The 22,500-nt window shown below is 38.3% G+C and overlaps 3 protein-coding genes across 8 annotated transcripts in view; all 3 read left to right on the top strand.

The window, feature by feature from the left end:
• Positions 1-401: 401 nt before the first annotated feature.
• pip4p1a (phosphatidylinositol-4,5-bisphosphate 4-phosphatase 1a) lies at positions 402-13,732 on the top strand. The gene is made up of 7 exons (XM_077525790.1): positions 402-652; positions 2,989-3,182; positions 5,112-5,218; positions 5,370-5,475; positions 7,753-7,805; positions 9,478-9,568; positions 11,599-13,732. The coding sequence occupies exons 1-7, from the start codon at positions 535-537 to the stop codon at positions 11,740-11,742; spliced, it is 813 nt and encodes a 270-aa protein (XP_077381916.1). The 5' UTR covers positions 402-534; the 3' UTR covers positions 11,743-13,732.
• A 489-nt stretch (positions 13,733-14,221) lies between these two features.
• Positions 14,222-22,500, top strand: part of lig1 (ligase I, DNA, ATP-dependent) — a 45,816-nt gene continuing 37,537 nt past the window's right edge. Inside the window, exon 1 of one of the 2 annotated variants that reach the window (XM_077525736.1) lies at positions 14,222-14,366. In XM_077525736.1, the coding sequence (XP_077381862.1) occupies positions 14,344-14,366 (23 nt within the window). In that variant the 5' untranslated portion in view covers positions 14,222-14,343. Of the gene's footprint in view, positions 14,367-21,800; positions 22,181-22,500 lie in introns of those variants that run through there. The other variant, XM_077525745.1, reaches the window with a different exon arrangement.
• Positions 14,226-21,674, top strand: LOC144021438 (ETS domain-containing transcription factor ERF-like). Of its 5 annotated transcripts, XM_077525781.1 has the most exons (8): positions 14,279-14,366; positions 15,183-15,218; positions 15,364-15,441; positions 19,588-19,663; positions 19,819-19,870; positions 20,082-20,322; positions 20,947-21,082; positions 21,263-21,674. In XM_077525781.1, exons 3-8 carry the CDS (start codon positions 15,431-15,433, stop codon positions 21,494-21,496), a joined length of 750 nt encoding a protein of 249 aa, XP_077381907.1. In that variant the 5' UTR covers positions 14,279-14,366; positions 15,183-15,218; positions 15,364-15,430; the 3' UTR covers positions 21,497-21,674. The 5 variants fall into 5 exon arrangements, with proteins under 5 accessions (XP_077381901.1, XP_077381892.1, XP_077381883.1 ...); XM_077525766.1 differs by lacking the exon at positions 15,183-15,218 and having other exon boundaries at positions 14,229-14,366; positions 20,085-20,322; XM_077525757.1 differs by lacking the exon at positions 15,183-15,218 and having other exon boundaries at positions 14,229-14,366.

Raw genomic sequence — 22,500 nt, 5'->3', positions numbered from 1 at the left:
TCTCGAAAAATAGCCAAATGTTTTTTACACACAAAACCCATCACTTTTTAAAACAGTTTAAAACTTGTTAGTGACCTATTCTGAAAAAAATGACCTCTTCCATAAAAAATGCAACTTTTTTTCTGATATGTATGACTTCCGAGAATATATGCATGCTATTCTCAAATATTTCACTTTGTTCTTAGAAATATCAGATCTTTTTTCTTGAAAGACTACGATTTTAAAATTAAACATTTTTTTTAATCTCGTAGGATTAGAGGAGATTAGATAAACTATACAGCATCGGTGAAACTTTGCTGTATGGCAAATTTGTTTTGTCATTTAAAATCTGAAATCATTGACAAAAGTCGGACTGGTTGTAATGGTTATGCGCATGCGCAAGCGTTGTTACCGCAGCAGCACCCGTGTAATCACGTGACACTCGCATTTCCGACACAACAATACAACATACTCGAGTAGCAAGCGCTCCTCTTCTCCCTCCCCTCCCTCGCTCCGTGCCAGGCTCTCTCTCTCACACTTTCGCTCGCTTTCGGCATGGCGGACGGCGAGAGGTCCCCGCTCCTGTCCGATCTGGGCGATGGCGCCCTCGGCAGCGGAAACGGCGGCCTGTCGCCCGGTGCGGCGCCCTACGGTGTTGCCGGCAAGCCACAGAGTGAGTAGCCGGCCGCCTCATCGCCGCCTTCGCGCTCACCATCCTCCGCCCCGGCTAGCCTGTTGCTAACAGTTAGCTGACGCTGACGCTGTGACAGTGACGGAGAACCGGCCCGTCGAGTTTATACCCCGGGAGATGACGTCGGTTGCGGGCTGTCTGTAGTCGTCGTCCCCAGCGGAGACTTAATATGTTGTTTTGACTATATTTTTCTCCAATGACGTGAACGCATCACTACAGCTAACCAGCTAATCACTCTGTTGTAATAGCACGCGAGCTACCTCTTATTATCAGGCCAAAAATGCTCGCTAAACGTCAAATTGGCAACTTATCATCACCACGGTTATGTTACGACTCATCTAAAATATGCTAGTTGGGCTTTAAATTCTCATTGTCTATTTATACGAGCGCAACTAAGCTAATTGTGCTGGTTCACTGGTTAGCAAAAGGGAGAAACACCTGTTTTGATTGACACGTCACACGGTCAATCGGAAGACAGTGAAGGGCGGGTCTAAGCAGGGCTCTGGCCAGTGAGAAGCCGTTGAGGGAGGGGTTGCGTTCAGATGACAACTTGGTGTCATCTTAAATCCTTCGTCCCCTCATCTATTTATTTACTTTCAGACAAATTAAGAACCTAAAGCGATAATATGAAGTCAGCCATGATAAATACGAGTAATGTCATTGGTCGAATCTCCCTGTTAGCAACCCGAGTGTTTTCCTACCTAAAGCTGCTTCGGAAGGCTAGTTAAACGTCAACTTAGCGGCTTGTCATAAACGCGACTTTGCTACGATTTAGTTACATCGTGGTCGTATTTTAAAAAAAAAAGAAAAAGATTAGTGTCGCTCAGTTAGAACAGAGTTAAGTTTTCTGAGCTGTTTAAATGGCTAGCAGCACGAGAAACACCTGTTTTGATTGACGTGTCGCACAGCCAATCGGTAGACGGCGCAGGTCGGGTCCAAGCAGAGCCGTATCCAGTGAGGGGTCGATAACGGAGGCGTTAGGTTCAAAAGGGTCCCGTCCATGTAATATTTAATATATTGAAAATTGTCTACTCTTTCGCAAATATTTACCCATTTTTAATCAGATGAATAAGGTAAAGATATATATACAATTCATTGGCTTGTTGGATTTCCCTCCCAGCATTCCTGGAGTGTTTTCCTTGCAAAAGCTGCTTTCAGAAAGCAGAACTCGAGACCAAATCTTATTAGCTTGTTAATCATAAAGAGGTCACTTGTCATGGGAACTGAAACTTTTTTTTTCTCTTTCTTGCAGTCCTGTTGTACAAACCCTTGTTTGTCACCCTTGTTTACTACCCCCTGTGTCGGAATTTTTAGGAGCCCAAGGTGTGGAATTACAATGAATAATAATTCGAAGTATTATAAGAAAAAAAATGTAACTTGACAGAATAATTAATATTTTCACAAATCATTTTTTTTATACAGTGTTCCCTCGTTTTCCGCTGGGGTTAGGTTCCAAAAAATACCCGCAATAAATGAAATCCGCGAAGTAGTTAGGTTTATGTTTTACAACTCTTATAAATGTTTTAAGGCTCTAAAATCCCCGACCGCACAATTTATACACTTCTCATTGAGGCATACATGTTCTCACATTTCTCTCTTGTTCAAACCTTCATAAATTTTATAAAATGGGTATATTACTGTAAAAAAAATATGCAAAATTGCACTTAAAAAAAAAATCCGCGATACAGCGAGACCGCGAAAAGTGAACCGCGTTATAGCGAGGGAAGACTGTACAATAATAATGTTGAAATTTATGAGAATATAGAATTTTATGAGAACCAAACCGTGCTATTACATGGAATAAGTTACAATATTATGAGAGATTCAAAAAAAAAGTATCCTAAGGATAATACAGTATTGTAATTTTACAAGAACATTTTACAAGAGCAATTTTTTTTTCTTCTTTTTGAGGATCAAGTTGTAGATTTACAAGACTTAGTTCGCAATATCAGTTGACGGGAAAATGTAACTGAAGAGAGATATTTTACGAGAACAAAAATCCAATATTACAAAGAAAAGTTGAAAGTTTAAAAATAATGCATTTGTAATTTGTCTGAGACGAAGTTTTGACATAAAAAATAAGTTGTATGTAATTTCACAAAACAAAACTCTTACAACAGTCTGATTTTCACGAGAAGAAACTTCTAATTTTACATGAATTTTGTCAAATGTTATGGAATTAATTTGTAACTTTACAGCTGTTTTTTTTTTTTTTTTGAGTGAGTAATACGTAGATACTAATTTCTAAATACGTGGCAACTGACTCTTTCTGTAGTTTGGCATTATTGTCATCATTGTGGGGTTTTTTTTCTCTTCAGGCTTCCCACCCTTCCCCAGCCCCACGCAGCCGTCAGTGCTCCTGGGCGAGGACCCGCCTCCGTACTCGCCCCTCACCTCGCCCGAGAGCGGCAGCGCGCCCGTCATCAGTTGCCGGGTGTGCCAGAGTCTCATCTCTGTGGAGGGAAAAATCCACCAGCACGTGGTCAAGTGTGGTGTGTGCAACGAGGCCACGGTACGTTCTAGGCTCCCCCAACAAAAACGTGTCCGGCTAATGCGTCTTATTTGTTCCATTGAGAATAACGTAAAGTCAATTAATCCATTCAGGCTCAGACTGTCGGCATCGTAAAGCCTTCAATGACTCTTGACTCTTTCAGTCGTTTTCAGCAAGAATAAGTGAATATTTTGTCTATAATTATTTTAATAACTATTCTTCATTTACAATTAATACCTTGAGGAAGACATTTTGACTCTTGCAGTGGACTGAAAATGACATCACGTGCCCAGGGCTAAGGTAATGACCAATCATGGCGCATTTAGTGAATGTCACATGACCAAACCCAGAAAACAGGTGAGCCTTGATTGGTATACAAATATTAACTTTATATTACTTTAAATCAGTGCTTCTCAATTATTTTCTGTCATGCCCTCCCCAATAAGAAGATAACATCTCACCCCCCCCCCCCCCTTCCCCGTGCGACTATAGTGTCATTTGTCTATAAAATTGTTATAAGCACACCTCTGCATAACACTGTATCCTTAATTTACGTATAAGATAATAAAAAAAGAAAAATATGGACCAACTTACAAAGAATAGCTTTATTAACTGTAACAGAAAAAATTTAAAGTGCATCTGAACTTAAAAAATTAAATTAAATCCTTAATTAAACTATAAACATTTTTTGACTGACCATGTCAAACCATATGATACGGAAAAATAAAATTACATAAAATCAATAAATAATAAGACATTCAAACTGATCACCAACATTAACTTAGGAGCACAATATTAAAAACAAAAAACAAAAAATTAACCTGCAAAACAAAAATAAATAAAAATTTGTGCTGATTTTTTATTTTTATTTATTTATTTATTTGCTGTGTGCAAAGCGCACATGTTCAGCGCAAACAAAACCCCTACACCACCGAGCGAATGCTCCCTGCGCACACTCTGCCAATAATGAGTGGTTAGATTTATTGTAATTGATAAAATAAAACATTAGTAAAATACACTTTTACCGTATCTAACATTTTAATTAAATGATTTTTTAAATACACAATTGGTTAATAATATTAGTAGAATAAAGTTGTTTTTTACAATTTATTTTACTGTAAATAAAAAGAAACATTACAGTAAAATGAAAATAATGTACAGTAATTGATCCTTTATCTAGATCAAAATTATTTTATTATTTATTTTCTAAATCTCACGTACAAACGTACATTTTCAGTTTTTTGGAGCCGATGAGTGAGTTTAAAAACGAATGATAACTGATCACCAGTCTGATTAAAAGATGGAACAAACAACTTGTTTATTTATTTTACAGTCGACCCCCGCTTTTCATGGACCCGCCAAAATGCCGAATTGTGCCAGAATTAGAACGGCGTTAGGTTGTACAAATGAAATGGTTTTGTCCTAATAAAGATCTTTTATTAAAAAAAATAAAAAAATAAAAATAAAAAAAACGTCACTGGGCACTCTGATGAAACGCAGTAGAATTGTTTTCCCTTGGTGGAGGTCTGCAGTCCACTGACTAATATTGTAGTCGTGCAAGAGAGGTCTTGCAGGTGAAGGCAAATGACTTGTGTGTGATCTTTTGTGCAAATCCAGCAGCCGCAGCGTGCTGTTGAAACTTTGTCTGAGAAGCTGCTCACATGATCGCATTGTTCAAATTGTTGTTGGGTTTTCTTGTTTTTGTTTTATAACACTATTGCAACAAAAGGCTCATTTTCTGTATGAGGAATTGGAGTATACACAAATAATAAAAATGCATGATTTTTCATGACCCATAATGTAAAAATAATATTTTAGATGTTCAACAATTGAATGGCTCGACTGGTCGACCGTTGCCTTTGCCCCTTTGGTCCTCTCGCACTCTTTTATAAGGTGCTTGTGACTCTGATGTCCATGTGAAGTGAGGAGTTTTTTTTTTTTTCTGCGCAGCCCATCAAGAACGCTCCGGCGGGTAAGAAGTACGTTCGCTGTCCCTGCAACTGCCTGCTCATCTGTAAAGTCACCTCCCAGCGGATCGCGTGTCCCAGGCCGTACTGGTACTCCATTTACACACGCCACACATACACACGCAGTTCCAGTTGCTCATTAGGCCAGTCTCAGTTGTGACAAGTGGAATAGTTTTTTTGTGTGTGTTTTTTTTTTGGGGTGGTGTCTTACTGCGTATTTTTGCTGGGTGTGTGGTTGCAGCAAGCGGATAATCAACCTGGGTCCAGTTCATCCCGGTCCGGCCAGTCCAGACCCCCAGCCCGCTGGGGCCCGCGTCTCCTGTGGACATTGCAGCAACACCTTCCTGGTATGATGGCCGTCAACATTCTTGCCATTTATTAGACCTCATTATGCTGAGAGGCGAGCACGTCACCCGCACAGAAACTGAGAGGTCCGTCTTCCCCCATCGAATCTTTGTTTTTTTTTTTGTGTGTTTTTTTTTTGTTTTTGTTTTTTTGAGTCCAACATGGGTTCGAACTTCGAATTTCGCACGCGGCAGGCGTTACGTTCTTAAAAAAACAACTGCACAAGAAACGAAGATAACATCAATTATTCATTTTATATATTTGCTCTTTAACTTTGGTTCCTTGTGTTGTTCATTGCACAGAACTTTGCTTCGCACTTCGTTTTTTTTGTAATATTTTAATTTATGTGTATTAATTACACTTCAGTGATTGCTAAATGTTATCGCTTTATTTTTACTATTCCTCTCTGGCTCATTTGTTTTAAATTTTAAGTATTTATTTGTCACGTTTTATATACTGAAAAGTAATTGTTAAATTGATTTTTAAAAAGATTTTACTGTTAAATAAACAATGCTGAACATTTATTACCACATAAATAAAAAACATTAAAAAAAAAAAAGAGAGCGACAAAACATTTTCCCCACATTATTGTGTACATATTCCGAATAAACTTCTGAAAAACCCCCACAAAATTACGTGCATTTTTATAATTAAAAACTCTGAAGTTAATCTTGGAAACTATAATATTAAAATTTTATCAATTTTAAAAAACAAATTAATTGCTTTGTTTCCACAACAAAAGCCATCTGATCACACCTTGTAGAATATTAGCTAAAATTAATTTCCAACACTGGACACTGGACCTGGGGGCGGAATAGTTAGAATCGTCATCCGACAAAATTAGGGGCATGTTTCTGTTAAACATACAAACATTATTTTAAAATGTCATTTTATTTATTTATTGAAAATTATGTCCTATAAAAAATAGTATTCATATGCAATTATATTAATGATAAAGATGTGAAATATTTTTTAAATAACACACGTGAGTACAATGAATAAAAAATAGCATGTGATTTGGTTATAAATGAAGGAATTAATAGGAAATTTGCGAAATGTGACATTTAATATATTTTAAAAAGGTCAACAAGAAATAAAATGAGAAAAATATGGATTACGTTAACATACTAAAAAAAAAAAAAAATGGCGATTAATTTAATTGGAATAATTGCGTGGAAGTGTTTACACCAAGCGGCACGGTGTTCGAGTGGTTAGCACGTCCGCCTCCCAGTTCTGAGGACTCCGGTTCGAGTCCAGGCTCCGGCCTTCCTGGGTGGAGTTTGCATGTTCTCCCCGTGCCGGCGTGGGTCTTCTCCGGGTACTCCGGTCTCCTCCCACATTCCAAAGACATGCATGGCAGGTTAATTGGGCGCTCCAAATTGTCCCTAGGTGTGCTTGTGCGTATGGATGGTTGTTCGTCTCTGTGTGCCCTGCGATTGGCTGGCAACCAGTCCAGGGTGTCCCCTGCCTACTGCCCAGAGCCAGCTGAAATAGGCGCCAGCAACCCCCGCGACCCTTGTGAGGAATAAGCGGTCAAGAAAATGGATGGATGGATGTTTACACCAAAATATAACTTTTTGACCAAGTTATTTGTTTTTGCATCATCTTGCTAGCAAACAAAATGATGATGTAAATACAACTCGGGCCTTGGTGGAGGTAAACAGAAAAGTGTTGAAAGAGGTGCTCGTTTAGCATTCAGCGGGCCTCCACCTGTCCTGTTAGGGAACACGAGTACTAATCTGTGCCCGGGGTGCTGTAGCGCTTCTCTCCTTGTCATCGATGGCCTGATAAACTTGACAAGCGTACCTCCTCCAGCACACTCTTTTTTTATTGCTCATTTTTTCCCAGCTACACAAAGTCGGCTAAACGCCGTCATTCCTCCTCATTTACGCAGCAATTTATCGTCCACTTGTCCCTGTGGCTGCTCGCATCCTTAATTTAATGGCCGTCAAGCTGCCGAGCGGACATTTTTTTTCTCTGCACAATTAGCGAGCCAACGCTTGCTCGCATTTCTACGGACACGACGAGCATTTGTCTTCATCCAAACTGAAACTGAGCTCGGTGTTGGTGCCCAATGTCACCATAAGCCTCCTCCTTTCATCAGTGTTTACATATTACCCACGCAAGGCGAGCACCCTTGACACAGAAAGTCTGGAGGCTATTTGGCTTATGACATAGACGCGTTCGTATACTCAAAACAACTTGAAAAAGAAAAGATTGAGTCCATGCTTGAGCACGCTACGGGAAAAACTGATCGTCAGAATGTTTTGTGCTTACAGTGGACCGAGTTCACAGACCGCACGCTGGCCAGATGCCCGCATTGCAGGAAAGTGTGAGTAGTTATCATTTATTATCATCTTATTTTTTTTGTACTTTTATCAGGTCTGTTGGTTACATTTGTATATTTCTTTTCTTTTTTTAAATTTATTTATTATTATTTTTTACTTTTTCCAAATATTTTTCGAATATCTTTGTATTTGTCATCTTTTTTCTTTTCTTCATATCTTTTGCTTTGTGTTTTTAATATTTAGTACTTTTGTTCTAAATGTTTGTATTTTAAATATTTTTTAAATCGTTTTCATATTTAAATATTTTTCAAGATGTATTTGTTTTTCCCTTCATATTAATTTTTCTAACTATTACAAAATGTTTTGTTTTTTTAAAATATACATATTTGTTGTTTGTTCTTTAGTCAAATATTTTTTGTTTCTTTCTAATTGTAAATTTATATTTTTTTTCCAAGTATTTTTGTAACTTGGTAATATTTTTGATATGATCCTTTTCCTACTGTTTTTTTGTTTGTTTTTTGTCTAGTTTTTGTATTTTCATTACTGCCTTAGTATTTTGTCAAATTTTTAAAATATATTTTCTCATTTTAATATTTTTCTTAATATTTTAGTATTTTTCTGTCTAGCATTTTTGTAATTTTGCTTAATGTTTCTGCAGTGTTTATTTTTGTAATTGAAATATTATGAGTATTTTTTTTAACTTGCTAATATTTTTAGTATTTTTTTCTACTATTTGTATATGTTTTCCTACCATTTTTGTGGAACATTTTTTAACTAATATTGTTATGTATTTGTTATGTATATGTATTTTTCCATCTAATAGTTTATATTTTTACATAATCCAATGAATGTGTATCATGTGCATCCCAGTGGGGTCTTACACTGCATTCGAGGATGGTCGGAAGTCAGAAATATCCGAGTTGAAACTTCTCAGTTCCGACCTCAAAGCCTTCGAGGTGAAAGTAAACAACCAAAATGGCGGATAGTGATAAATTGTTTTTTTATTTTGGTCGTCAAAACTCAATTTGACCTCCAGAAAACTTACCTTTTTGCAATTTTGCTTCATTTATTGTTTTAATCTTATTTCATAAGCATTCCATACAGTTAAGTAGTTGACCGTATAATTTCATGCAGGGATATAGCGGCAATACTGTCACGTACGTTGCGTTACGTGGAGTTATGTCGAATATTTATGAAGAAAGCTATCTAGTTTTATACTCGAGTAAATTGTGTTTTAGCATTCAGAGTGACGTCACATTGTAGTCCGCCGGTGAAGTCGGGGTCCTTCGCGAGTGGAATTTCCGAGTTCAAGGAGGCGTTCCTGGGCGCACTTCCTGGTTTGAACGCAGATATTTCCGACTTCCGACGATCCTCGAATGCAGCATTATAACTCAACTCAACTTTATTTATAAAGCGCCTTAAAAGAAGCATTGCTCCATATAAATCCAACATTACACAACACTTTGCTGCACTCATGATTATATTACATTATATTTCCCCTGTTAAATGGAATGTAGCATTATTTTCAGCCCTAATGGAAAAACTCGTGTCAATACTGTTGTTTGTGCGTGTACCGTCCAAATGGCTGTTTTGCAGAGATATGATCCTTTTATTGTCATCTTAGTCCAACAATTATATATATATATATATTTTCAAATAATAAGTATGGGAGAATCATTTTTGCAAACATCCTCAACTTCTTTGTCACCCTTGCAGCTCCTCCATTGGTCAGCGATATCCCAGGAGGCGGAGCCTGTGGTGTTTTCTGCTCTGCTTGCTGTTCTGTATCTCCACTGCTGGTCTGATTGTGAGTAAAATGACAGTGTTTATTCTACTTTATTTTGATTGTAGACTTTTTCCATTCTCAAACTGTCTCTAATCTGCTCAGTTTTGGATCAGATGTAACTGTAAATCTGATGTGTTTTTGAAATGGAGAAAGGAGCAAAAATGACTGCTTTTACAGGCAGTGATAACATTTTTTTGTTCCATGTTTAAACATTTTCTTGTTTTGTACCAAAAAACAAATGATTGTGCTAATCACGTTTTCAATTATTCCCAAATTAATCATGATTAATATTTTCTTCATAATCAAGCAGCTCTAATTTTGCATATTGTGTTTACGGTGTGGCTAAATCTGGATTATACTGGATTTGACTCCACAACAAACTGAATACAAACAAATGGGGAAATAATTCCACACATTGTTATTGATGGCCATTGGAGGGCGCTAAAGGAGCACAAAACTGCTGAGTTGTCGTTAGCATTCTGCCCATGCTTCTTCTGTCTTGAATGATGCAGCTCCCAATTGCACAACTCTCTTAGAAATGTGCTTTAAAAATCATCTCTAATCCTTGCTGTGAGATCCACAACAGCTGTCCTGCGCTCAGTTTCATCATCAAGTGGAATTCTAGTGGCGGTCTAATTGGACTTGAGCTCGACAAAATCACTTTAAAAGGAGCCCCTTATGGAATGAAATATGCAGCAGAATTTGGAAACTCGAGGACAAGTTTGGAAATAGACAAAATCAGCTTTTTAAACTCCCTGCGAAAGATTAAAATGGTGTTTCCTGTGTCATTTCGGGCATGGGTTATTGACATTTATGGGTTTAAATTGTTTTGTGATTTTTCATTAAAATTAGGTTTTATTTCATTTTGACTTTTGTCTTTTAAATTCAGTTAGTTTTAAGTAGTTTTTAGAGCACGTCTCTTATTTATTTATTTATTTATTTATTTATTTAAATGTTTCGTTTGAGTTTCCTTTATTAGTTTTAGTATTAGATTTATTTATTTATTTATTTTTAATCTATGGAGTATATGTCAAGATTTTTTTTTTAAATGCCATTAAGTTTAGTGTAATAAAGTAAACTAGAATTTTCACACGACTGTTTGACCTTACTTCTTCTGTATTAAATACATTTAAATGTACTTAATTTAAAATTGTTAGCACGTCCGCCTCCCAGTACTAAGGACTCGGGTTCGAGTCCAGGCTCCGGCCTTCCTGGGTGGAGTTTGCATGTTCTCCCCGTGCCCGCGTGGGTCTTCTCCGGGTACTCCGGTCTCCTCCCACATTCCAAAGACATGCATGGCACGTTAATTGGGTGCTCCGAATTGTCCCTAAGTGTGCTTGTGAGTGTGGATGGTTGTTCATCTCTGTGTGCCCTGCGATTGGCTGGCAACCAGTCCAGGGTGTCCCCCCGCCTACTGCCCAAAGCCAACTGAGATAGGCTCCAGCACCCTCGCGACCCTTGTGAGGAATAAGCGGTCAAGAAAATGGGTGGATGGATGGATGGATGGATAATTTAACATTACTTGACAAACACTTTCATCTCAATGAAGTAATGAAGTTTTACAATTATAGTTTTAGTTAATGTTATCAGTTTTCTTAAAAAGAAAAAAAATATTGTTTTTATTTATTTATTTATTTATTTTTTGCAAATTTAGTTATTTCGTTCATTTTTGTTAACCATTATAGCCGTGCTCACAACTGAGGCTCTCATGTCAAAATGTCTTTTTTGGGTATCATACGGGCAAGTCAATACAGTCTGTCAACTTTTTAAAATGTCCGCTTTAGATCAAAATGTTTTTTTCAGGTGTGTTTTTTTTTTTACTTTGTTGTGTGTCTACTCACAACGGAAATGTTATAATTCATTTTAAGTTCTAATGTCAGTCCAATGAAATATCTAGATGGCATTTTTCCTTGAAGGACATCACCCTAACTTGACAGCTTCGAAACAAAATGGCAGCCATCCTGTGTGTTTTTGGGCCTAACTTCTTTTGACTTTTTTGTGTGTCAACTCCTGATATTTGTTGCTATTAAGTTTCATGTGGCTCTCTTTAGGCTGGCACGTGGCTGAAGGCTGAGACCTACCCTGGCATCTACGCCTCGTGGGCCGTTCTACTGCTTCTGGTTTTGGTGACCCTGGCACGGGCCTTCTACTGGGCTTGCATGCGGGTCAGCCAGCCTCTTCAGAGCTTCACATAGACCCTCCCCCCCGCCCCCCACTGTCCTCCAAACCTTCCCCCGAGTGGCCAGGCCAGTGGATGAATGGCTTTAAAACAAGAAGATAAGAAATATTTATTTCACTATGCTGGTGATGTGGCTACTTCCTGTACTCATTTTATTCCATCTCCCTCATCAGCGTTGTCATTTCCGCGCCTTGAATGAAGCATTTAGCATTTTTCTAAACCAGCGACATTGATGCCGTCGCCGTCTTTGTGAATCAAAAAGATGAAGGAGCCGTTTGAAATGTTTCAATGCGTGTGAAGGTAGAAAACCTCCCGCGAGTACCCCCACGCCCCCAAACCCCTGAGGAGCGACTTTGATCCTTCAAAAAGCGATGCTAATAGAAGGAATTTTGAACATTAACAAAACATTTGACCAACAAATTCCGGATGGCGACGGCCAAACGGTCTTTGAAGCTAGCAAACAATTTTAACTGGAAAAAAAATGGTTCTCACCGGTCTCGACAGCTTTATTCGCTATTGCTAGCATGACGTAAACACATTTAAAGCAAAAATACTGTTTGTTTATTTTTTCAAATATTTTGTATCATTTACTGTAATAGCACATTGCTTTCTGAAGCGTAAAAGAAAACGTTAAAATCCCTGCTTTCTATGAACGCACCACCTGGGGGACGTTACTTTTATTTTTAAGCTATAGGTAAAAAGCTTACTGATTGGTCACTCATGATGGGTGGGAGGAGCTTTGTTGAAAAGAAAGGAATATGCTGAGTCTTTTGAAACATCTGAGAATTGTAAAGCTCGACCATAATCGCGATGTTGCTTTTAACTTGTTTCTTCTAAGTTTTCATGAAAAGGACCTAAAAGAAGGCTAGCTTTGATCTGATTTATTTTGTGAAGTTTTGAAGTGTGTATCGCCATGGTAACCACAATCAAAACGTGACGTGTCAGTTCCAAAAACTGCAAAAACGTCACCATAATCACTGTCGGTTGATGTTTAGCGAGGCTAGCTTCTCCTTTGATTTGTCGTATTTTGTGAAGTTGTGATGGTTGTATCGCCATGGTAACCACGATCAAAACAAGAGACGACTCGATTCCTTTAAGTTTTTTTTACAAAGACTCCTTGATCTTACTTCATGTTTAGCAAGGCTAGCGTCCTCTTTGACAAAACTTATTTTGGATCGCAATGTGAGCCGCAATCAAAAAGCAAGACGAGTTTGTTCCACTGCAAACTTTTCTACAAAGACTCCTGCGACAGGAAATTGTAAAAACCATAATCATGATATCGCTATGTGCATAACTCATCTCTGTTCAGTTGGCAACATTAAGCTAGCTTCCGTCTTCATCCGACGTTTTGTTAAAGTTGTAAATGCCGTGTTGCCATGGTAACTACGATCGAAACAAGAAATGAGCCCCTCAGACTTTAAATCCTAAACATTTACCATAATCGCGAGCTGTGATTGTTGAAATCTGATGACACTAACTTCCATTATCATGAATTATCAAACTCTTTGATGAAGAACAAGTTTTTTGCTGTTGTTTTGTAAATAATCTTTGTTTTTGGTGGTGTGACAGGAAGTGATTAAGCCAATCACTCGCAGAGGAGGGATGCTGAAAAAGAACACTAAAATTGTGATCATTTTTACTTCTGTTACATATTTAATGATTTATTTTTTTGTGATGAGCTACTAACCTGATGAGCCTGAAACACACCCAGGAACACCCACACGCACACACATAAACACACACCCAGCACCTTACATTGCAAGTTATTTATTTATACATAGTCAATTTTTGCGCTAAATTCTCGATGACCGTGTTAGAGAGAACAAGCCTTAATGTTTTATCGTTTTTCAATCATGCTTTTTTTTTAATCTGTTCTCAAATCAGTGCAGTAATTTGGATGGTATTTTAATAAACCAGTTAATTGTGTGTGGCCTGTCTGAGGAGCAGTTTGTGATTCATGGACCATGTGAACCAACAGGCTGCCAAATAAAGACATGTCAAACTCACGCAAGTCTGGCTTCTTTTTAAAACACACATACACCGGCTAATGTGATTAACTGATCATTTTAACAAATAATGCTATGACGTTAGCTCAGAACACTAACATGATATGGAATGGTCCATTTAGTAATTTGAATAACAGCAAGGTTATGTTGAATAAAAGAATGGTATGCTCTGTTAGCCAAAAATGCTAATAGAATGCTACCCCTAAAAACTTTTCTCCAGACAGAGTTATATGGAATGTTCTGTAATGCTATTTTTTTTTTTTTTTAGCTCAAAATGTTTATGCGATTGACACTTCTAGTGTGATGTCACGTTGAAGTGCGCCCCTAGCGGTGGTGGTCAGGGCGTCAATGCGAGTGAATTAGAAAACAATCAGTGTGAGCTAGAAAATAGGTCAAACAGTTGATAAATCAGCAACCAATGCTATGGTGAACTTGTGCAAGGCCGACGGATGCTCTATGGCTCAAAGAGAGATGATATCATTCTTTCGGCTGCCGGCAGCAATTCAAACCAGGCGGAAGACAGTGAGGAGTGAAAGACAAGCACATGGCTAGCGCGACTGCGAGCGGAACTACGACGCAACTGCTTTGCACCCACCAAAAAGTACGAGGATATGCTCAGATCATTTTATATCAGGTAGTTTTTCTCTTTTTCATATGCAGTTGGTCATAACATTAACCTCTGATAGTAAATTCAAGGCAGATGTGATGAATGTGCCATATAGGCCCTATTATTTTTAGTGAAACAATCATTCATACTTTTTTTACACAAGTATTCAAGTAATTTTGAACAAAAAGTTAACGATTTAACACAGCTATCACAACTTTAACTCGGGCTTGATCTCTGCTGAGGAATGTGTTGTAAACGTGCAGTTTGTTTGTTAGCAGCTAGCAAGCTAAGATAGCTTGAAGACTTCGATATACAGCAAGACGAGTATATCTGGACACAAACGATTTAATGAATGACAATTTACACCATGAAAGTAGTTATCGACATACTGTTTCAACCAAAAACAACATACCTAGGTTTCCACTTCCATTTTGCCCTCCAACAAACTCCATTGGTTTCAATGAGTCGCACTACTGTAGTGTCCTACTCGGAATGTTTTTTGTGACATATTGCCCACCTTTTAACGAAAATCAAGCTCTCTACATTCATTTGTTATGGGATGTTTGCCCTCCGGGAGGCGCAGCGAGAGCTAAGCGGTGACGTCAGCTGGAAGGGTCTATTAGTAAAATAATGCTACATTGGTGGGGTGTGTGTTTGTTGGGGGGTGCTGCTATGCTGTAGTTAGCCCATTAGCCAAAAAAAAGCTAATGGAATGCATAGTCATTTGATTTGCTCAAAAATTCAACTACTAAGGTTTTTTTTTTTTTTTTTTTTTTTTTTTTTTTTTTTTTTTTTTTTTTTAACCCTCAAACAGATTAATTCTCTTTACATTACTTCCTTTAGGGGGAAAAAAATGAGCCTATAAAGTCAAGTCCCAAGGTCAGACTTAATTTTTTTTTCCCTTAAAAGAAAAACATTTTGAGGTTTCTATAAAGGAAGGTCCTCTTTGTCCCGGCGACTCTCAGGCTCTGTGAGGATGTTTTTTTGTTTTCCCTTTTGCCTTTTTTTTTTTTGGTCCCGCCAGGACACAAAGAGACGAAAGGTTTGGCAGAAGAAGCTTTAAGAGACCACACGAGTCCCCCGAGAGACACATGAACCAGCGGTGAGCCTTTGTAACCTTCTGAGGACGTCATCAAGTGCTTTTAGGAAACACACACACACTTACACTTCATTGTGACATGCTGCAGGTCTTTTTCTTTATTGTCCTTTTTATTGACTTAATTTTTCACTCGTTTCTTTACGGGGCCTGCGGGCGCCAGTGCTTCTTTGTCATTTGTCTTCATGATGGAGACTGATGACTGTATCACAACCACATGGATGCACTATATATTATAGTCTATAAGATAAACTATATATACAGTGGTACCTTACATTAATTACTCAATTTACTCATACAATATCAATTTTCCTTATTGAAATTCATTCCACACCCTGAAAAACATATTTTTTGTTCTGTATTAAAAAAACAAAGCAAAACAAAAAATTTGTGATAGACCGATATGGCTTTTTTCAGGGCTGATGCCGATACCGATTATTAGTCGTCAAGAAGGCCGATAACCGATATTTCAAGCCGATATTCATTTGCAGTAAAAGAGAAAATAATAGCATAAAAATAAAAAACGTTTCTTTTAATTTTAAACAAATTTAGAATAGACAGTTTTGTTTAATTAAAAATTAACGAAAATTGTAGGGAACTTCCAGGGTCATCCGCATGTGTTAAGCTAAATTCAAAACTAAGCAAATAAATAAATAAATAAATAGTTTTCTACTATAAATAAAGTTTTCCAAAATTTCAACATAATTCCTAAATTTATTTTATTTTTTGTTATTATTATTTTATAAGTTAAAAAGTGTTGGGACTTCAGTGTTTACAAATAAATAAATAAATAAATAGTTTTCTAAAGTTTTCCAAAATTTCAACGTAATTTCTAATTAGTATTTTTTTTTTTTTTTTTAATAAATTAAAAAGTGTTGGGACTTTCCAGTGGCAGCAGTGACAAATGTATACAAAATTAAATGTATCTAATTTTGGGTTTTCGTCAGGGTTCAAAAGATTTCGCAGACAGTAAAAAATTGTCTGAATATGTTTGAAATGTCTTTGCAACAAGTAAAACATGTATATAAACATCTTACAAAACCTGATGAAAGCACAAAATTTGCTACGTTCGCAAACATTCGCTGCTTGTTGAGATTCCAGCTTTATCGGCCTTCTGATTCGTAAAAAAGGCAGATGCCGATATTTGTCAACATGCCAAATATCGGCACCGATAATCGGCCCGGCCGATAATTGGTCTATCCCTACAAAAAATACTAGCAGTCAAGTCAGAAACTTCTGAATTCTCAGACAAGAATGGTGCTCCTAGACGATTGTTATCTCTCATGTAGGATTTTCTGCACTCACTTTACAGTCGAGCTGTCAAATGCTAGTGTCGCATTTTCACATACGCACACACATACACGCAAAATAAAGCCTCCATCCCGCTTAGACACTAACTCGATTTGACCCTTAAGACCCGTTTCAGTGTGACCCTCATCTGCTGCAATACCATCATCCTCTTCAACGCATACGCACACGCGCACGAGCACGCACACTGGCCCGACTGTGTCCGGAGGGGCAATGTCTGAATGCGCATGTGTGTTTCTGAGTGTATATGCGTGTGTGCGTGCATGTATGTGTATGATAGGATTGAGATGAAGGGCAGGATGAGGATGAGGATAAAGAGTGCAAGGCTAAGCGCCAGATTAAAGCGAGCGCTCGTCAGCCGTAAAACAAACAGTCCTTTTAGCGCAGGATCAAATCCAGATTTAACCCCCGCGCCTACACACGCACTTACACGGCCAGTTTGTCACAGTAGCTGTAATACTGTTGACTGAGGGAGACAAGGCTTGTTTCAGGGTGACGCCTCAGACATTTTGTCCTCTTCTTCCTACACTTCTTGGTTCAAAATAGATTAGAATGCAGTGAGGATGTGGATAAAGGTGCAAAACCATTAAGATTCTATTTGGGTCAAATTTTTGTCTGGTGTTTTCTTAGGGGGCATAAATTATTTTTATTATCCACCCATCCATCCAGGTCAGGTGCTGCCTTCAAGCACTGTCTGAAATCAGAAACTTTCCTTACATGCAAACTATCAAATCCATCCCGACAAGTCAAGTGTTGCCTTCAAGGACAGTCGAAAATGATCACAGTTTTGCGAGTGTTCCCAATAAATGATTACCGTAGTTCAATTGTCTTGTCATTTCCCCAATGAATAGTGCATTACAATTCACGTCAATTTTCTAAATTAATTTTCCATCCATACACACAAGTTAACTGTTGGCTTCAAAGACAGTATGAAACAATCAGTTTTGCGGGTGTTCCCAATAAATGTTTAGTTCAAATGTCTTGTCATTTTACCAAGGAATAGAGCACTACAATTTGCGTCAAAATTCTAATTAAATTTTTCCATCCATCCATACAAGTCAAGTGTTGCCTTCAAGGACAGGCTGGAAAAATCAGATTTGTGAGTCTTTCCAGTAAATGTTTCGTTCAGTTGTCTCGTCACTTTCTCAATGAATAGTGCACTACAATTTATGTCAATTTACTAATTCTAATACAGTGGGAACCCCACATATTTGAGTTATGGCATTTGTGGATTAAAATTGACCATTTTTTTCGGTTGAGAACCGATCCTCCATTACTTGTGTATTTTTATGCCACTGTCAAATAAAACTAAAATATTATAAAATCTGCAAATGAATGATTTTCATTGTCACTCCCCTGAAAATAAAATCCTAAAGGAAATGTGAATTTAAAAAAAACGAAGGGGAAAAAAAAGACATATAAGCAAGGGTTCAGCAAATGAGTGGGCCCACAAACATCATCAATAAATGAATAATCATCAATAAACAAATAAATGAATCCATGAATGCCAAAACCGGGGTCCATTGTAGTCTTAGTGATGATGTCACGTCTATGAGGTAGACGTCTATAAATGTGCATGCGTTGGTATGTGCATGAAAGTCTGTTTGGTTTCAGGCTTTTTTTTGTGACCCCTGAGCTGCTAAAAGTCAATTAGCCGCATCCATAATTGATGTGTGTCTGGCAGACTATTTGTGTTTACACTGGAATTAAAAGCCTCCGGTGTCAGCTATCCCATCTCAAAGACTCGACGAATATAAGCTTGTGTGTGTGTGTGTGTGTGTGTGTGTGTGTGTGTGTATACTTGGTAATCTTTTGGATTGTGTGTATTGCCACGGGCAGTTTCTGTTTTGAAATTCCATTTAGTGTTTGATCTCTTCATTTGTTGCACGCCACTAAAACGATGCTTGTAAAATCAAAATCACTTTTGTTCATTTTCTGCATCCAAGTCAGGTGTTGCCTTCAGGGGCAGTCTGAAATTAAAGTTATCAAGTGACATCGGGTTTTTAACGTGTTTTACAAATGTCAAAAAGTCAATTTATTTGAAAAACATTTCTGCACTGGAATGCTGTATATGGAGCTATGACTAGCATGCTAATAGCTTAGCATAAGTGGTTAAGTTGGATAGAACTGTTTTTGTTGGGTATATATTCATCATATACTATTAAAAAATAATAATAATAATAAAAAAGTTAGGTAACAACCTTTAGCTAGTCACCTTTTTCAGTTTTTGTGTTAAAACTAAGCTAACCCTCTCGCTAATGTTAGCCAAAATGGTTGAAAATAATAATTCGCAAGAAATTTTCAACATGAAAGCAAAAAGCAGTTCATTGATTCAGTCATCCATGTTGGGTGTTACCTTCATGGAAAATCTGAAATCAAACGTCTTCTTTTCTTTTTTTCTTTTTCTTTCATCGATCTATAGTAGCTACTAGCATCAGTAGCTACTACTAGCTAGCTATATACTCAAATGATGCCTTCAAGGACAGTGCGGAATCGTAGAACAGCTATTGTATTCTTCTGTACATCCATCTATCCATCCATCCATCCATCCATCCATCCATCCATCCATCCATCCATCCATCCCAAATGGTGCCTTCAGGAAAAATCTGAAATCAGTTTTTCCTCACACATTAAATAATCCGTGCATCTTTTTAAATCAGGTGTTGCCTTTATAGATAGAAATTGCAACATTTTCTGACACAACTACTTGTCTGTCCGTCTGTTTGTCTATAACCTCGTCTATCTCGGTGTGGGATGGGCGAGGAGCACGGGGAGGGGTGCGGTGGGGGTGCCTTTGGGTGTTCCAGGAGGAGATTTTAAGATTGAGCTGCTTCCATCCTTCAGTCTTGTCTCACTCGGAAAGAGGGCCACCTCATCCGCATCATCTTTAGCTTCATCTTACTCACTCCTCTTCATCAAGGTAACTTGATTATCATTTATGTTTACCATTCTCTGTCCTTCAGTAACATTTTATTGGGAGGCATCAACATGGTTTTATGCGGTACACTGGCATCGTTGTTGAAAATAAAAAATAATACCTTTGTTACGTTATTGTTGTTTTTTTTCCTTCCTCAGATGCAGTGCACATGCTCACTCGATTATTGTTCGTCCCCTTACTGGAGTAGAAGTAAGCGTGTATTTGTTTAGTGAACAATGCACAACTTTGACAAAAGCACATAAACAACATTTGTAAATATATATATATATATATATATATATATATATATATATATTAGCAGTCATTGTTTACTGTAGTGAGTGACACAATTTTTTTGGGGGAAAAAAAAAATAGTTGTTCACACTGTTGTGACAATAAAATCTGGCATCCTCCTGGGCAGCAGTGCTGTTCCCCGATTGGGCCTACAAGCCGGCGTGGTCTCCGGGCTCGCGTCAGGTGCAGCTGTGGCACTTCCTGTTGGAGCTGCTGGGCGGCGGCAGAGGCGGCCAGGGCGACGCCATCGGCTGGGGGTGCGAATGGGGCGAGTTTGTCATCCACGACCCTGAGCGATTGGCCCGGTTGTGGGGCGAGAGGAAGGGAAAGCCACACATGAACTATGACAAGCTGAGTCGGGCGCTAAGGTAACGACCTTTTTCAGAATTTTTGTGACCAATAGGGCGCCAAAGTACTTCTGGATGGCAGAAAGGTAATTGGCTAACACTGACATGTAATTATCCATCCATCCATCCACTTTCTTGACCGCTTATTCCTCAAAAGGGTCGCGGGGGGTGCTGGCGCCTATCTCAGCTGGCTCTGGGCAGTAGGTGGGGTACACCCCGGACTGGTTGCCAGGCAATCACAGGGCATGACATGTAATAATTTTATTCTAAACAAAGCCACCACCCCAGTTTGTGCTAGGTTATTTTTACATCCACACCTGGATGTAATTGAATTGTAAAAGTTATAGTCGGTCACATTAATGGTGGAAACAGTTTTGAAATTATTTATCGTAGTTTAATTTTTTTAAATGTCACAACAGGGGTGTGTGGACTTTTTAAATTTATGTAATGTATTTATAAAATATTTGTTTCGGTTGTCATAATGGCTAATGGCTAGCCTGCTAGTGCGCACTAGCCATTTTACCATTTAAAGGTTCGTTTATTAATGGCGCCATGGGAGAAAGCTCCACCTTTGCCGCCCACAGTACATTTGACGTCATAGTGACAATGAATGACATCATCATGACTGTATGACGCCATATTTAGATATTACTACCACAAGCGCATCCTGCACAAGACCAAAGGCAAGCGATTCACGTACAAGTTCAACTTCAGCAAACTCGTCCTGGTCAACTACCACCTGCCACCATCTTGTCATCGCCTGCCGCCATTTTGTCATCAGGTCTACATTTACATCATCTCATGAACACACACACTTAGAAGCCCACGCAACACAAGTAAAGCTGTGGTATCAGATTGTATAGACTTTTTTTTTTTTTTTTTAATTCTCTGTAGTGAGTGACTGATGCACAAAATGGGCTTTGCATATTATCCCTCATGCCTCCTTCCATCCATCTTCCAGGTGCTCCAGAGCCACCCGCTTGCCATCCCTCTCCTCCCCAGCGTGAGCGGTCTTCCGGTCCAGGCGTCCCGGCCTCACCTGCTCTTGCCACCATGCTGCCTACCTCATCCTCATCCTTTTGCCCCAGCACCGCCTATTCTGCAGACCACCCCCTCGCCATTCATCGCTTGGCGGGACCAAAACAATGGTCTGAGGCGAGGGAAGCAAACTCCAGGAGAGGAGGGAGGGCTTTGACACAAGCGCCACAACTGTGTCCAAAATTATTTTTGTAGATTTATTATTGTTATTCCTTCCAGTAAGCAGATTGCACTAACAATGTGGCGCACTTGTGTGAGTCAGTATTCAAGTTATATTATCTTGCTTTGTGTGTTTCGTTGTACTGCACTAAAAATAATAACGTTTTCTTTTCTTTTTATTGACTTTGCTTTTTAAATTGACCGCTCTGAGACGGCAGGGGACACTTCCTTCCACATACACATTTTCTGAGTGAAAAGATTCACAGAGGAGAAGACCTCGACTCTGTTTTTTTCCGACATCATTGAGCCACTAATTTTATGCATTAATAAGCGTATGAATTATTTTTTTGTTTATGACGTATACTTATTAACATTTATTTATTGATTTATTTATTGATTGATTTTTAATAAGCATGCTCCGGTACAAGTTCAAAAGAACGTCGAGTCCTTCGAATTTCCTGCCTCTCAAAACCCTCGTACTTATCACAGACGATCTTTGGCGGAAGTAGCCATTTTGGCGCGGAATGTTGCAGTTGTTGTGAGTGCGATCTATAGCGCGGGAATCTGTGTGTTTATTTGTGGATTATTTGTACAAATTTATGTTGTTTATTTAACCGTTTTTAACCGCGTTGATTCGACGGTCAAGGAAAGAGCTTGTTGACAACATGCAGCGCAGCATCGCGTAAGTACTGACAAATGTTCCCTTTGAGTGGTACTAGCTTGTTTATCAGGGGAGGACAGTTAAATTAGCTCGGGGTTTCCTAACTTTTTAAATCAGCGATAACTAAGATGAGTGTGATATAATGTGTTTTTTTTTATATAGTTGGCTTTTGTGGTTTGTTCTGCCTGTTGTGTAGTAATGCGTCAAGCTAACGCCGTCTGTTTAAATGTGACGTCAAAAAAATAAACGCGGAAGTGCTACGGCAACCTATAACATAATGTAAACTTTAAAATATTAAATGACATTTATCCCTCTAATCACCTTTTACATATATTGGGACA

The sequence above is a fragment of the Festucalex cinctus genome, chromosome 1, assembly GCF_051991245.1.
Source record: "Festucalex cinctus isolate MCC-2025b chromosome 1, RoL_Fcin_1.0, whole genome shotgun sequence".
Lineage (NCBI taxonomy): Eukaryota > Metazoa > Chordata > Actinopteri > Syngnathiformes > Syngnathidae > Festucalex > Festucalex cinctus.
The sequence above is the reverse complement of the archived record's forward strand: the minus strand, read 5'-3'. Positions and strand labels throughout refer to the sequence as shown.